Genomic DNA, 13,349 nt, shown 5'->3' with positions numbered 1-13,349 from the left:
TGCGTCAGGAGGCGTTCAGTAAATCATGGGTGAATGAATGGTTTGAATTCATGATGATTATTTTTTACCTTCCAGGTAAATATAGGCTACCTCAAGCACTTATTAATAAACTGCAGGGAAATGGCCAGCCCCGAAGTGCCCTTATTTGGACTCAAAAGTTACCTTCTTACATTTTGACACTTTGTGTAGGCTTGCTACTTAGAAAAGCAGAATCTGAGCGAGGTCTAAACCAAATCTACTGAATCGGGACCTACATTTTAAACAACGTGCCAAAGTAATTCTTACGCACATTGAAATTTGGAAGGCATGCCTTACTGTGTTTTTAAAAATACTAAATCAGAAATTTAAAAAAAAACATTTTTTTATTATGTTAGTCACCATATAGTACTTCATTCGTTTTTGAGGTAGTGTTGCAGGATTCATTGTTTGCGTAAAACACCCAGTGCTCATTGCAACACGTGCCCTCCTTAGTACCCGTCACCGGCTAACACACCCACCCTGCTTCCCGGGCTCTCAAACCCTCAGTTTGTTTCCCGGAGTCCATAGTCTCTCATGGTTCGCCTCCCTCTCTGATTTCTCCCCCCTTTGGTTTTTCCCTTCCTTCTCCCAATGTCCTCCATTATATTCCTTATGTTCCACATATGAGTGAAACCATATGATAATTGTCTTTCTCTGCTTGACTTACTTCACTTGGCATAATCCCTTCCAGTTCCGTCTATGTTGATGCAAATAGTGGCTATTCATCCTTTCTGATGGCTGAGTTATATTCCATTGTATATATGGACGACATCTTCTTTATCCATTCTTCTGTTGAAGGGCATCTCGACTCCTTCCAGTTTGGCTATTGTGAACATTGCTGCTATGAACTACTGGATATTTACCCCAAAGAAATATTTCTTTCAAATGTTTTCTTGCACTGGCTTTAAGGGAGTGGGTGGGACGGTCCTGTGTGTGTGTGTGTGTGTGTATGTGTGTGTGTGTTTCCCTTCTACAACTTCTTTCCACCAATTGGTCAACGTAATGATTTCAACCTGTAGTGGCTATTAAAAAAATTCACTAATTGCTGGTTTGAATAGTTAGCAGATAACTCAGCTGAGGAAGGAAACATCAATTTGTGGTTTTTGTCTTAAGGTTTTAGTTATTACAAGTGACTCAATTATTGTAGGGAGTGGGATGGAAACTTCAGTCAGCCCCTCAAAAACACACTCTTCTCTGTCCCTGCTGGCTTCTGGCTGTCTTCCCAGGGCCGGCAGTTGGGAGAGGGTGGCTAACAAGCTTAAAGCCAGCTCCTTAGTTTGCAGAAGCTCCCCAGGTGACCCCTATGGACTCCTGCCCCAGCCACACCTTAACCCCATTGTAACCAAAGTCAAGCAACTCATTGCCTAGCAGGAATTTTCACTAAGTGTAATTACTATTCTCAGGCACTTGTGAGAGGCATTTGCTGGGTTGAGAGGTGTTAGCCCCCAGACCTGGAATTACAGACACAGGAATAAAAACTGCGGAGACCTGGTCTCATTCTGTCAAGTTTCTGGATAAATGGCAGGACAGGAGAGTTTTGCAGGTTTTGGCATAGCTCAACAAAATCACTACTACTGGTACTGGCAAAGGTAAGCTGTTTTTTTCCTACTCTGAATGAAAACGAAGGCCATCCACGCTCTATTTCTTACGTGATTTTTGGCAAATTTTACCAACTATTGCTTTGGAAATAAGTGTTCTAAAAGAGTTAATGCAGAAATCATCCTTGCTTGAGCCTCCCAGGAAAGAAGAAAGAGTCCTGGGCTTCTGAATGATTCTGCCTTGGTGGGTGATGTCATTCCTGTTGTCTCCGCTCCACTCTTGGGGGGAAGCCAGTGTTCCAACCCTGCCAGGGTTACCACTCCGACAACTGGTTTGAGCAACAGCACAGCGGTTCCTCCCTTTCTGTCTACAGCTGTGGCTGTGCAGCAGATGGAAATGGACTCGACCTTTCTGTGCAGGACACCTCTGGACGCCCAGCTGAAACTCTGGTCACACCTAAGGTATCCTTCCCTGAAGTGATTCCTGGATCATCCTTGTGCCCAACATGGAAGCCTCTTTTTCCTGTCTTCACGCCTCCAGATGCTCCCATTCAAATTCCCACAGCAAAATGGCTTTTGCTCCCTATTTTAATACCAGAGAGTAAAAGCTGATGACTGAAGAAATCGGGCAAACAATTTAAGCCATTACTATCTTCCAAAAACAAAATCCTCGGCTAATGAAGTTTATGCCTAAATTCTTACTACTAAAGTTTGGAGTATCATTCAATTGATTTTACTCCTAAAATAGGACTGGAGGTAGTTTTGTTTTGCAATAGCAGAAAACATTGACATGCTTTTAAAAGATATTCTAGTATTTGAGTTACTAAAGTAAGCTATTTCTGAAATCACACAGAGGGACTAGAATAAGGAAGGGAAAGCTTCCCCTAGCGTTTTCCCCATCCCTTCCCTCTTCCCCATCTCCTCCCCACTTAGAAGAAAGTCCTGTTCAAATGCATCTACAACCTCTAGATTTTTCCCTTCTACTCTTCCTAAACCAGCGTGATTGGGCTTTAATTCATTTTAGGGAGTCAGGGGAGACTTGAGCAACAACAGACCGAGTAGTACATACTGTTTTACTCTTTGCTTGCTTCTGCTTATAGGTTGTGTTAGATGTCCCTCTCCGCCCCAAAGTTCGCCCTTTTAATAAAGAGCTTTCTGTGAAAGTTGCGCATCTGGATGTATTGTGATATTAGCTCGTCCCTTATCGACCAGCATTTTGAATGTTCTCAGTGCATTAACAAATTTTAACCTATCTCCAAGTATTTGAGTGGTTTTTTTTGGCTAAGAATAAACTTCTAGAGGGGCGGCTGGGTGGCTCAGTCCATTAAGCATCCAAGCTCTTGATTTCGGCTCAGGTCATGATCTCAGGGTTGCGAAACCGAGCCCCCTGTTGGGTTCTGGGCTCAGCGAGGAGTCTGCTTGAGATTCCCTCTCCTTCTCCCTCTGCCCTCCCCCTGCTTGTGCACTCGTCATGCACACTCTCTCTTTCAAATAAATCTTTAAAAAATACTGGAAGTGGAAGGTCTGGATCAAAGGATATAACATTTAAATTTCAGACAGCAAATTACTCACCAAGAAGCTTGCCTAAATTTACACATTTCGTGGCTGCTGTAGGCATGCTTGCCTCTACGTGTCTGTGTGATTAACCAACGTGACAGGCGAGGAAGCCATTTGTCTATTATCATGGGCAAATGCCTTTTAAACTGCTTCTTAGTATCTGTGTTCTGTGACCTCATTGATGTCCTTTGTCCACCTTTTTTTCTGTTGGTTGCGCCCCTTTCTTCTGACTGTGTAGATACTTACCTATTATGGAAATTAGCCCTTAGCCGTCAAAGTGTTAGTTTTCTCTCTGATCTGTTTGGTAATGTCCTCCTTATGGGATGGCCTGTGCCTTAAACCCAGAGTTAGATTTAATATTTAAACTCTCAGTTTTTAAAACTTGCATTTGTTTTTTGGGTTTTTTGTTTTTTTGTTTTTTTGGGTTTTTTTTTTTTTTTTTTTTTTTTTGCCCAAAATTTTCATTTTCAGTTTTTCAGGTCTGTTTTAGGTGTGCCTTCTGCTATATAAAAGATCTTGTTAGATTTCTTGGCTTTTCTTTTTAAACCCAAATCGGGTTTTACCTTTTTAGCGGATGTTTGATATTGTATCACTTACCAAAAAACCCCGATATTTTGCTACATTGCGTGAGGTTTTAGCGCATTTTTTCTTCTTCCACCCCTTCCCTTTTTTGACCTGTTGGGAAATGATCTATGTGTCTTCTGGTGGTTACCTTTATCTTAAATAGAGAAGTGTAGGTTTGAGTATATTGGTGACTTTGGAAACAAAAGTATTTCCTGATTTCTGTGTACTCGTGAGAATGAAGAAATTTACACCAAAGAAATAAAGGACAGTAAGAAACAACAACAAAAGAACAAAGAAACATAAGTAACATTGTAAAAAGAAATTAACACCCCTTTTTCTCTTCTTGTCCCTTCTCCCCCACTGTCTTCTCTCCATTTTTGTTGACACCTTCTGGGATTTTCATCCCACTCTCCAGGCAAATTATTGCTATAACGTGCAATTTCAAGAATTATAAATATATTAGGTGGCACAAGTGTGCTCAGCACAGCCACCAATCTGTTTTCCTGGTGGGAGTTTTGGTTATAAAGCTGATCATCAGAATTCCAGAAGGTAAGGTTGTGCCGTCGGCGTCTTTTGCTCACATGCCTTTGCTGTAGTCTTGCTTTAAGGAAGCATGACCTCTGCCAGATGTCACAGTCCATTGCCTGTTTCCCCTTCCGTAACACACCATGTTCTTAGCTCTTCTTTCTCCAAGTGAAGAGCTTAGCCTCTCGAGACCCTTCTGCATTTTGACATCGTGTCTTAAGATCAGAGGAAGTGGATATCTTCAAAATGATTCTCAGGTCTTTGGGCTCTATCAGCGTATCTGTCCCGAACTCCTGATAGCAGAGGAAAACAGGTAAAAGAAGGGCCCTTCTTCAGGAACAACAGGCACTGCCGAGGTGCCCCTCACTCAGAGAGAAAGCTCTGTCTCCAGAGAGCATCTGTTTCCTGCACCCTGGTAATGTAGGATCCACATTAACCAGAACACGCATTGAAAAGGAGGAACTGCAACGTTATTTGGACACTGTATTACAAGAAAGGCCTCATTCAAGCACAGATTCTGGCTGTCTTAGCCATTTCTAAATAGGAAAAATATGCCACTGGTGGAGATTAAACTTATGATAACCATATAATTTATTTTCCAAACTAGGATCTATTTCTGAGGGGAAAGGGTGGCATACTTTCAGATAGATTGAAAGAAGAGCTCGGGGGGGGGGGGTCTTTGGCTTTCAATATAATCTCATCTTTCTTAGCAAGGGAGGCTTAATTGAGTTCATTGGTGCCAGGAGCTACCAGGGCTCTTCCTGGATGGGTTGGTTCCTTGGAACAGCTGTACATCCTTAACAAAGACAGTTCCCAACGAATACCTATGGAGAGGAGTCTTAAAAACTTATACTGTCCCAGGAGAGCCAATAGGGTCTGTGTTAACCAACCAAGATTTATTTGGCGAGTGCTTCTGGAATTTACTTCTCTGATTGACTGGTTTGCTTTTCTATAGTCTCTGCATCTGCATAAGCACCTACTGTCCTAGCCCTTAGCTGAGCCATGGCCTTGGGGTGTGATTAGAAGGCTACAGGGAGAATATGCTTATGAAGATTTTGCAGATTGTCATGTGGAAGGAAGGGCAGAGCTCCAGGTAGAAAGCTGGGCATTTAGTGCAGGGACTGTGGAGTCTGGATGCCTGGGTCCCTGGTGTCCAGTTCATATTTGAGGCCCTGGGATGCCAGTCAGTTCCCAGAAACTTCAGAGAGCCCCGAGGTCTTTGTCAGGCATGCTCCTCCGTTATGATTTTTCTTCTGTTGACTTCATTCACCTATTTCATGATTTTAGTCCTTTATCATTTTGACAGCCAATGTTTTCTTTAAAAGCATGCATTGATAGTAAACCGTTAGGAAAAAAAATTTCTTAATATCCTGATTTCCTTTTAGGAAAGCACGGCTCTGGCAGAGAAGCAAGATGAAGAGCCACTGGAAGGTAACAGAAACCCTGCGTGGCCACGGTCAGAAACAAAACGAACCCCTTTCCAGGTTACTCATCACTCAGCTGGCTAGAAGCTGAGAGATTCTATGGGAAAATTCCTACATAGGTCGCATAAGCCATTTTCTTCAGCAATTTGTCTGATCTTGGGAAATTGCTTCTGTGGGAAGCTTGAGTAAAGCCACCTGTTTGGGTCTTTCTGAAGGACTAGGAAATGAGGAAATTTCCAAACAATAAGAAGACAATAAGTTGTTTTTAAGATCTCTTTCCTCCATAAGTGTAAACTTTGGGAATAATTCTGCTTTATTTTTTAAAAGATATTTTCTATTTATTTATTTGACAGAAAGAGAGAGAGAGTGAGCACGCACAAGCAGGGGGAGAGGGAGAAGCTGGTTCCACACTGAGCAGGGAGCCTGACATGGGTCTTGATCCCAGGATCCTGAGCTCATGACCCGAGCTGAAGGCAGACACTTAACCAACTGAGCCACCCAGGCACCCCTTAATTCTGCTTTAATTTTGATTGTTAAGGGGAAAAGTCTGAGGTGGTGGCTATGGCCTGGCTTCCTAGCTTCCCTCGGGGTTATTGGTTCCTGGAGGACCTCACAGGCCCTGTCTGTGGTGTCAGGCAGTGCTCCTTGTAGTTCTTGATCTGTTTTGAAAAGAACAAAGTGCAACTGCCCAGAGGAGGACCTGCTTCTGTGTCTTCTTCAAGGAAGGGAAGAAAATGTCTGGCTTGTTTTACTTAAGTTATGGGAAAGAGAAGTGGAAGAGATAGGCAGAGAGAAGACCATTGCCTACTTCCTATCACTTCCCCCACCCCCAGGGCACCCCCACCAGACCAAACCCACCCACTGCTTTGTGACTTTGTAGTCCTAGTGACTAAGTCAGCAGGATAGCAGGTGCTCAATGTTCAAATGAAATGCAACTACTGTTTAAAAGAAATCTTTCAATGCTATGGGGCAGTTCGTTTTACTGAAATAGGTTTGATTGACACATGAATAAAAGGTGCCTGTTCCAGCTCTCAGCGGGATTTCATTCTGGTTAAAGCATGAGTCAAATCTCCCTCCTTTCATCAGTCCCACAGACAGTATAAAGATTAGAGGAAAACCTACAGAGAGTGTGTTTTCTGGATGCAGACTGCCAGGGTTCAAATCTCACTTATGAGCTCTGTAATTCCAGACAAATTCGTCTCCAGGGCATCAGCGCCCCCATCTGTAAAATGGTATGTTAAAACTGACCTGGTATAAAAAAAAAAAAAGAAAAAGAAAAACTTAAACTGTCTTTAGTAAGTATACTGTTACAAAATGAACATCAACATGCAACATGTAATGATATAACCACCTATGATAAAATACGGATCACTTAAAACTACTGATTTTAATAATAGTTTAATACTACATATCAGTAAGAAATAAAAGGCCCCTCAAGAGACACCTGTGAGCAGAAACACAAAGCTGGGAGGTGGTCCCTGGGAGGTGGCGCACCCGGAACCAGAGAGTGCGGACTACGGAGTCAGCGTCAGTTAGACGGATCGTCCATCTGCTCCGGCCCATGACGGGCTCAGTCCCACCTCCCGGCTTCTACAGGTCTGTAGTATGTTAGCAGTGGGAAGGGCGGTGACAGGTGTGCTCATCGTTGCAGAGGATGCAAGCCAACAGCTGTTGGCGGGGTGGAGGATGACGCTCCCTGTACCTGACCTGCTAACTCCTGAACGGCCATGGCACCTGGGGGCAAGGGAGCTGGGTGTGGCCAGCAACACCAGCCAGACGGGTTCTCCAAGAAGCAAGGCAGCCCTTCTCTGTTTCTGGGGGCACTCCTCACAGCCCGGCATCGGACCGCCAACAAGAGGGCGAAGAGGCAGGGGCGGGCTGCCCTGTGACATGGCCCGCCCACGCAGGTTCACTAGCTGGACCGCCCCTCTGAGCCTCCCACAAGGCAAGAAGGCGAGTCCCCCACTCTGGGCTTGACCATCCTCCTGGAGGATTTGAGATGGGAAGCAACCACTGAGAGCAGTGTCTGAACCATACGCTACAAGCTCCCCAGAGGGAGCAGGGCCGCCCCTGCTGCAGATGTAGTGGGGTTCTCCGCGGCCACGGACACCAGAGCGAAGCTCAGGACACACACTCTCCAGGAGCTCCTCGTTTGGGGACCAGTCCGCTCATGGCCTACTACATCTCGTTGACATTAAATACCTTGCTATAGCCTGTATGTTGGAAACAACTTGGAAAGCTCATTAAATATTATAAAGGGGACTTAATTTGGCACTTAAAGTAATTCTTTTCTTTTCTTTTTTTTTTTTTTTAAAGATTTTATTTATTTATTTGACAGAGATAGAGACAGCCAGCGAGAGAGGGAACACAAGCAGGGGGAGCGGGAGAGGAAGAAGCAGGCTCATAGCGGAGGAGCCTGATGTGGGGCTCGATCCCATAACGCCGGGATCATGCCCTGAGCCGAAGGCAGACGCTTAACCGCTGTGCCACCCAGGTGCCCCAAAGTAATTCTTTTCAATATTTATTTTCTACATTTCCCAACTGCAGACCTATTTTATATCCTACTGGGGACACAGGATGTGGGCTGCACAGGACCACCCTGCACATTTTTTGCAACTTCCTGTGAATCTATAACTACTTCAAAATAAACTGGAAAAAAAAAAAAACAACTGACCTGGTATAAAGTGTGAAGACAATAGCTCTAAAGTGCTTTTAAGTGTTTTAATAGCATCTGGCAGGTAACAGCCGCTTCAGTAGTTAGTGTAAACTCCTCGTAGAGCCGGTGCAGCTCTATCCAGGGGAAATGTGATTTGAAACACAAATCCACCCACGTAGACAGTTTTAAATTTTCTAGTAGCCAAATTAAAAAAAAAAAAACCTAAAACAGATAGATGAAATTAATTGCAATACTTGTAACCTAATATACCCAAAATATTTCATTTAAACATGTAATGAATATAAAAATGAATGAGTTTTTTAACATCGTAATACCAAGTTTTCGAAATACAGTGTATGTTTATTTACATCACATCTCCATGAGGACTAGCCTCATTTCAAGCGCTCAGTAACCGCATATGGCGAGTGCCTACTGTGGTGGACAGCTTGGTCTCGAGGGCTCACAGGTTTAGGGAAGATGGAATTAGTTTGTCTTTCATAGGTTTCTTTACCACCAGGCCCAACGTCGCTGGAAAGGCCTAGATCATTAATCTGGGGTTCATAGCTGACCACACTGTGTCTGTTTCCTAGGCCACAGACTACAGGACAGACCATGGTCTGCTCCTAAGCACGGTTATGCTGACACCTTTCCAGCCACCAGGAAACTTTTAGCAAACGACTGCTCATAACAGCGAAGGAAAGGATCCTGGGGCTTGACCTTAAGAAAGAATTTCATGGGGCACCTGGGTAGCTCAGTTAGTTAAGCATTGGACTCTCGATTTGGCTCAGGTCATGATCTCAGGGTTGTGAGATCGAGCCCTGCCCTCAGCTCCATGCTCCAGGGGGAGTCTGCTTCTCCCTCCTCCGGCTCAAGCACTCTCTGCCTCTCTCTCAAAATAAATAATCTTAAAAAAAATTTTAGAAAGCTCAGGAAAAAAAAAACAATAGAAGCATCTAATTTTATGATCAGAAGCTCTCAAAGGAAAGGTAGTTCAAAAGGGGTGGGAAGCTTGAAAGAATAAGAATCAGACAGCATAGTCGTGAATGACTCCAGGGAAGAAAGTAGGAAGCAGCTCCTGAAACATATATGATGCCTTGGGGCTACTTGACGATCTTGGTTCTAAACTAAGTATACAAGGACATTAGTCAGCTCAGGCTGCTGTAACAAAATGCCACAGACTGCGTGGCTTGAATAAAGAAGTTATTTCTCATAGTTCCGGAAACTGAGGAGTCCAAGATCAAGGTGCCAGCACGTCAGTGCCTGGTGAGAACTCTCTTCCTGGCTTGCAGATGGCCATCTTCTCATTATATCCTCAGCGGGTAGGGGAGAGAGAGCACACCAGCACTGGTGTCCTTCTCTGTAAGGGCACTAATCCCATCAGTCTGCGGCCCAACCCTCATGAGCTCGACCAACCCCAATTATCTCCCAAAGGCCCCATCTCCAAATACCATCACACTGATGTATGTGTTTCAACATATGAATTTGGGGGGTTCACAAACATTTAGTCCGTAGCAGGCATAATAATAGAAGTGAATAGCATGATCCTAGGTGAGTATTAGGAAGTAAAAAAATTACAGTTCTGAATGAGCTAAGGCCTGCAAACTTACAAAGGAACACAGAAAGGGCTTCTTCGGTTATATTCAGGACGAGAAGAGAAAACAAGGGATGGCATTAAAAACCTTGGAAGCCCAGCAACTTGGAAGGAATATCTAGGTATGATGCTTTCATGATAACTTAACACCACCTCATCCTAGAGTTCCAGGTTTTAAAGAAGGAAGGCTTGGGGCGCCTGGGTGGCACAGCGGTTAAGCGTCTGCCTTCGGCTCAGGACGTGATCCCAGCGTTATGGGATCAAGCCCCACATCAGGCTCCTCCGCTATGAGCCTGCTTCTTCCTCTCCCACTCCCCCTGCTTGTGTTCCCTCTCTCGCTGGCTGTCGCTATCTCTGTTGAATAAATAAATACAATCTTTAAAAAAAAAGAAAAATAAGGAAGGAAGGCCAGGCCTCCCTCTCTTTCTGAATTAGTTGCTCTATACGGTTTGCATTACTTACATCAACCAGTTAATTAAGCAAATAAAGCAGCATGTTTATTGTTTCAAAGCCCCTTCCTATGGATTTGGTCTGGGCTCACCCAGGTGTTCATGCCAGAAACTCTGGGCTTGTCCTTGACCCTCCCTTTCTCTTTGGCCCCAAAGTAAGTCCATTTCCAATACTGTCCATTCATCTCCCAAACCTCTCTTAATTACATCCATCTCTTTCATCTCTTCTACCATGGAGATGCTCGTTGAGTCTGCTAGTGGTGCTTTTACAGCTTTAATTTCTATTTTCAAATCTTATTGAAAGGAAATGCGCAATTTAAAAATTCTAACATGAGGGGCACCTGGGTGGCCTGGCGGTTAAGCGTCTGCCTTCGGCTCAGGGTGTGATCCCGGCGTTATGGGATCGAGCCCCACATCAGGCTCCTCCGCTATGAGCCTGCTTCTTCCTCTCCCACTCCCCCTGCTTGTGTTCCCTCTCTCGCTGGCTGTCTCTATCTCTGTCAAATAAATAAATAAAATCTTTAAAAATTCTAACATGAAATGTCTGCAGTATTTTCCTGCTCATGTGTTTTTGAAACTCTGATTTTAAACCTTTGCTAATATGTGTCCTGTAAAAACTTATTTTTTTTTCCACATGCATTATGGGCTCCTGCAGATCCAAACCTTCATGTGAATATTGAGGAATTAAACAAGGAGTTTATGGTGAAAAGTGAGGAACTCTACGACTCTCTCATGAATTGCCACTGGCAGCCTTTGGATACAGTTCACTCTGAAATCCCAGATGAGCCCCTGGAGAAGCATGAAGTTGATTAAGCTACCCCATTGTCCTATTGATTGCTCCTGTTCTGTTTTTGTTTTTGCAAAAAAAAAAAATTCTCCCAGGAATGTACTGGATGTTGTATGTAAATACAGATCTCCAGGACTTGAATGTGACTGACATGATAAAATTTGATGTAAATAAACTTTCCCAGCATACCCATTTCTGAAAGTGTGTTGTATTAAGTAAGTGCCAGAAGCAATCATATAATTATCATGATAGACCAAGCTGAACTATAAGACATTTGAAAATAGGTCTAATAGGAAAATGGGCCTGACCTGAGCTGGTTGGGCCATTAATGTATAGACGTGTAAATATATAAAGAGTATGGTAGCACATAATCTGGCTTGATGGGAATTAATAGCCAGAAGTTAACAGGGGAATGATGATGCTTTAAAGTTGGGGGCAGCTTTGTAACTGAAACTCAGTTTGGTGGGGCAATATATATCCTAACATGCAAAAATTGATAACATTTGCTTGAGAAGTTCTAGATTTAGAATAATGGAAGAATTGAGTGAAAGATAAAATGAAAGCATCAGCATAAATGTATATGTTGGGAAGGCTCCTGCCCTTTTGCTGGAATAGCCCACACTGCCTCTGATCTCCGTCTGCTAATCATTATTAGTCCTATGAAAGGATAAACAGTTAGCTTAGGCATGAGGATGTCTTTACATCCTCTATTACCAAATGGGGCAAGGGTAATGTGGGAGGTAGCAAATGCTGGGTTGTGGATCAGAGAAAGCAAGAATGACCAGATAGCTTTTTTGGAGAATCTTCAGATTAGTGATGATGGGGACGAAGTCTAGTATGAGCAGAGAGGCTTCCTTTCATGATAGTAACCAGATCGTGGCAAACACAGTATGAAAAGCAATGATTACTGCCAATTGGAAAGAATGATAGCTGCTGAAAGGGCAGGAGCTCTCAATTCTAAACCAGAGCAAAATGAACAAAAACACAGATGTTTACACTGTTTATTTATAAATATCAGGGATTGGTGGTGTTAGATGCCTCCAGGAAAGTTCTGGGTAACAGTGGTCATCAGTCACTGGTTGGTGTGGCCCTATGAAGTTCTCAGAGCTATTCAAGTCCTTCTGTTGAGAGTTAACAGTGACTTAGTTGGTTGTGATAATCCCCATTGGGCCTAAGTTGTGGATCAATGTGGGTCACAGATAATCAACAGTGACCTTGCAGGTCTGTTTGTGGTTCTTCTGTCCGTGCAGGTGAGTACCTGAGAGCAAGGGCAGGCAGTATTTCTGTGCTGCAAGCAGACAGCTAGGAAAACCAAAGATGGAACCTTGTGCTCACCACTTACTGATGACCACTGCTCAGAAAAACATTTTAATTTCTGGTACTGTGATGTTTTGCTGAAGACCAAGAAAACCATTGGACCAATGGGATGGAATCTCCAGTGTCTGATGAGGCACAGATGGGGGCTGGGAGGATTACGCTCTTCCTTGTGATGGAAGAGGGAGGAAATACTTCGCGCTGACTGCGGGGTTGGCCTGTGGTAGTACACATTGACTGTTTTAGGGTGCTTTGAGACCTAATGGTGTGTGTCAGTTTTCCCTGAGTGAACTCCATTGGGCTTTCAGCAGGAGTCCACAGGCCAGCAGGAGTCCTAGAGTTACTGAGATGTGACCCGTCTTAAAAACAAGAGGGAGAGGGGATGTGGCTGCCATCATTGCTTCCTTTATCCTCTGCACCTGCAGTAAACAGGCCTCTGCCGTCTGCATGTTGTATAGCTCGCACTGGGTTTTGTCTATCAGCCTACCTTTTCTGGGAAATGCTTTTCTGACTCAAATCTTGGGATTTTTTTTTTAATTAAGATTTATTTATTTGAGAGAGCACACATGAGAGAGAACGCATGAGAGAGAATGCGCACGAGCGGGAGGGGCAGAGAGAGAAGGAGAGAGAATCTCAAGCGGACTCCATGCTGAGAGCAGAGCCCAACGCAGGGCTCAGTCCCACGACCCTGAGATCATGACCTGAGCTGAAACCATGAGTTAGACACTTAACCGACTGTGCCACTCAGGTGCCCCTCAAATCTTGGGGGATTCTGGTGAGGCCTTTCCTATCCTCAATGACCCTTCTTCTTCTTCTTCTTTTTTTTTTTTTAAAGATTTATTTATTTGACGGAGAGACACAGTGAGAGAGGAACACAAGCAGAAGGAGTGGGAGAGGGAGAAGCAGGCTTCCTGCTGAGCAGGGAG

The 13,349-nt window shown here is 43.9% G+C and overlaps 1 protein-coding gene across 1 annotated transcript; it reads left to right on the top strand.

Annotated features, from left to right (window-relative positions):
- Positions 1–1,536: 1,536 nt before the first annotated feature.
- CUNH6orf52 (chromosome unknown C6orf52 homolog) lies at positions 1,537–11,135 on the top strand. The gene is made up of 5 exons (XM_044388640.2): positions 1,537–1,607; positions 1,931–2,018; positions 2,657–2,734; positions 5,588–5,633; positions 10,978–11,135. The coding sequence occupies exons 1-5, from the start codon at positions 1,537–1,539 to the stop codon at positions 11,133–11,135; spliced, it is 441 nt and encodes a 146-aa protein (XP_044244575.2).
- Positions 11,136–13,349: the final 2,214 nt, after the last annotated feature.

The sequence above is a fragment of the Ursus arctos genome, unplaced genomic scaffold (assembly GCF_023065955.2).
Source record: "Ursus arctos isolate Adak ecotype North America unplaced genomic scaffold, UrsArc2.0 scaffold_31, whole genome shotgun sequence".
NCBI lineage: Eukaryota > Metazoa > Chordata > Mammalia > Carnivora > Ursidae > Ursus > Ursus arctos.
This window is presented reverse-complemented; position numbering and strand designations above follow the sequence as displayed.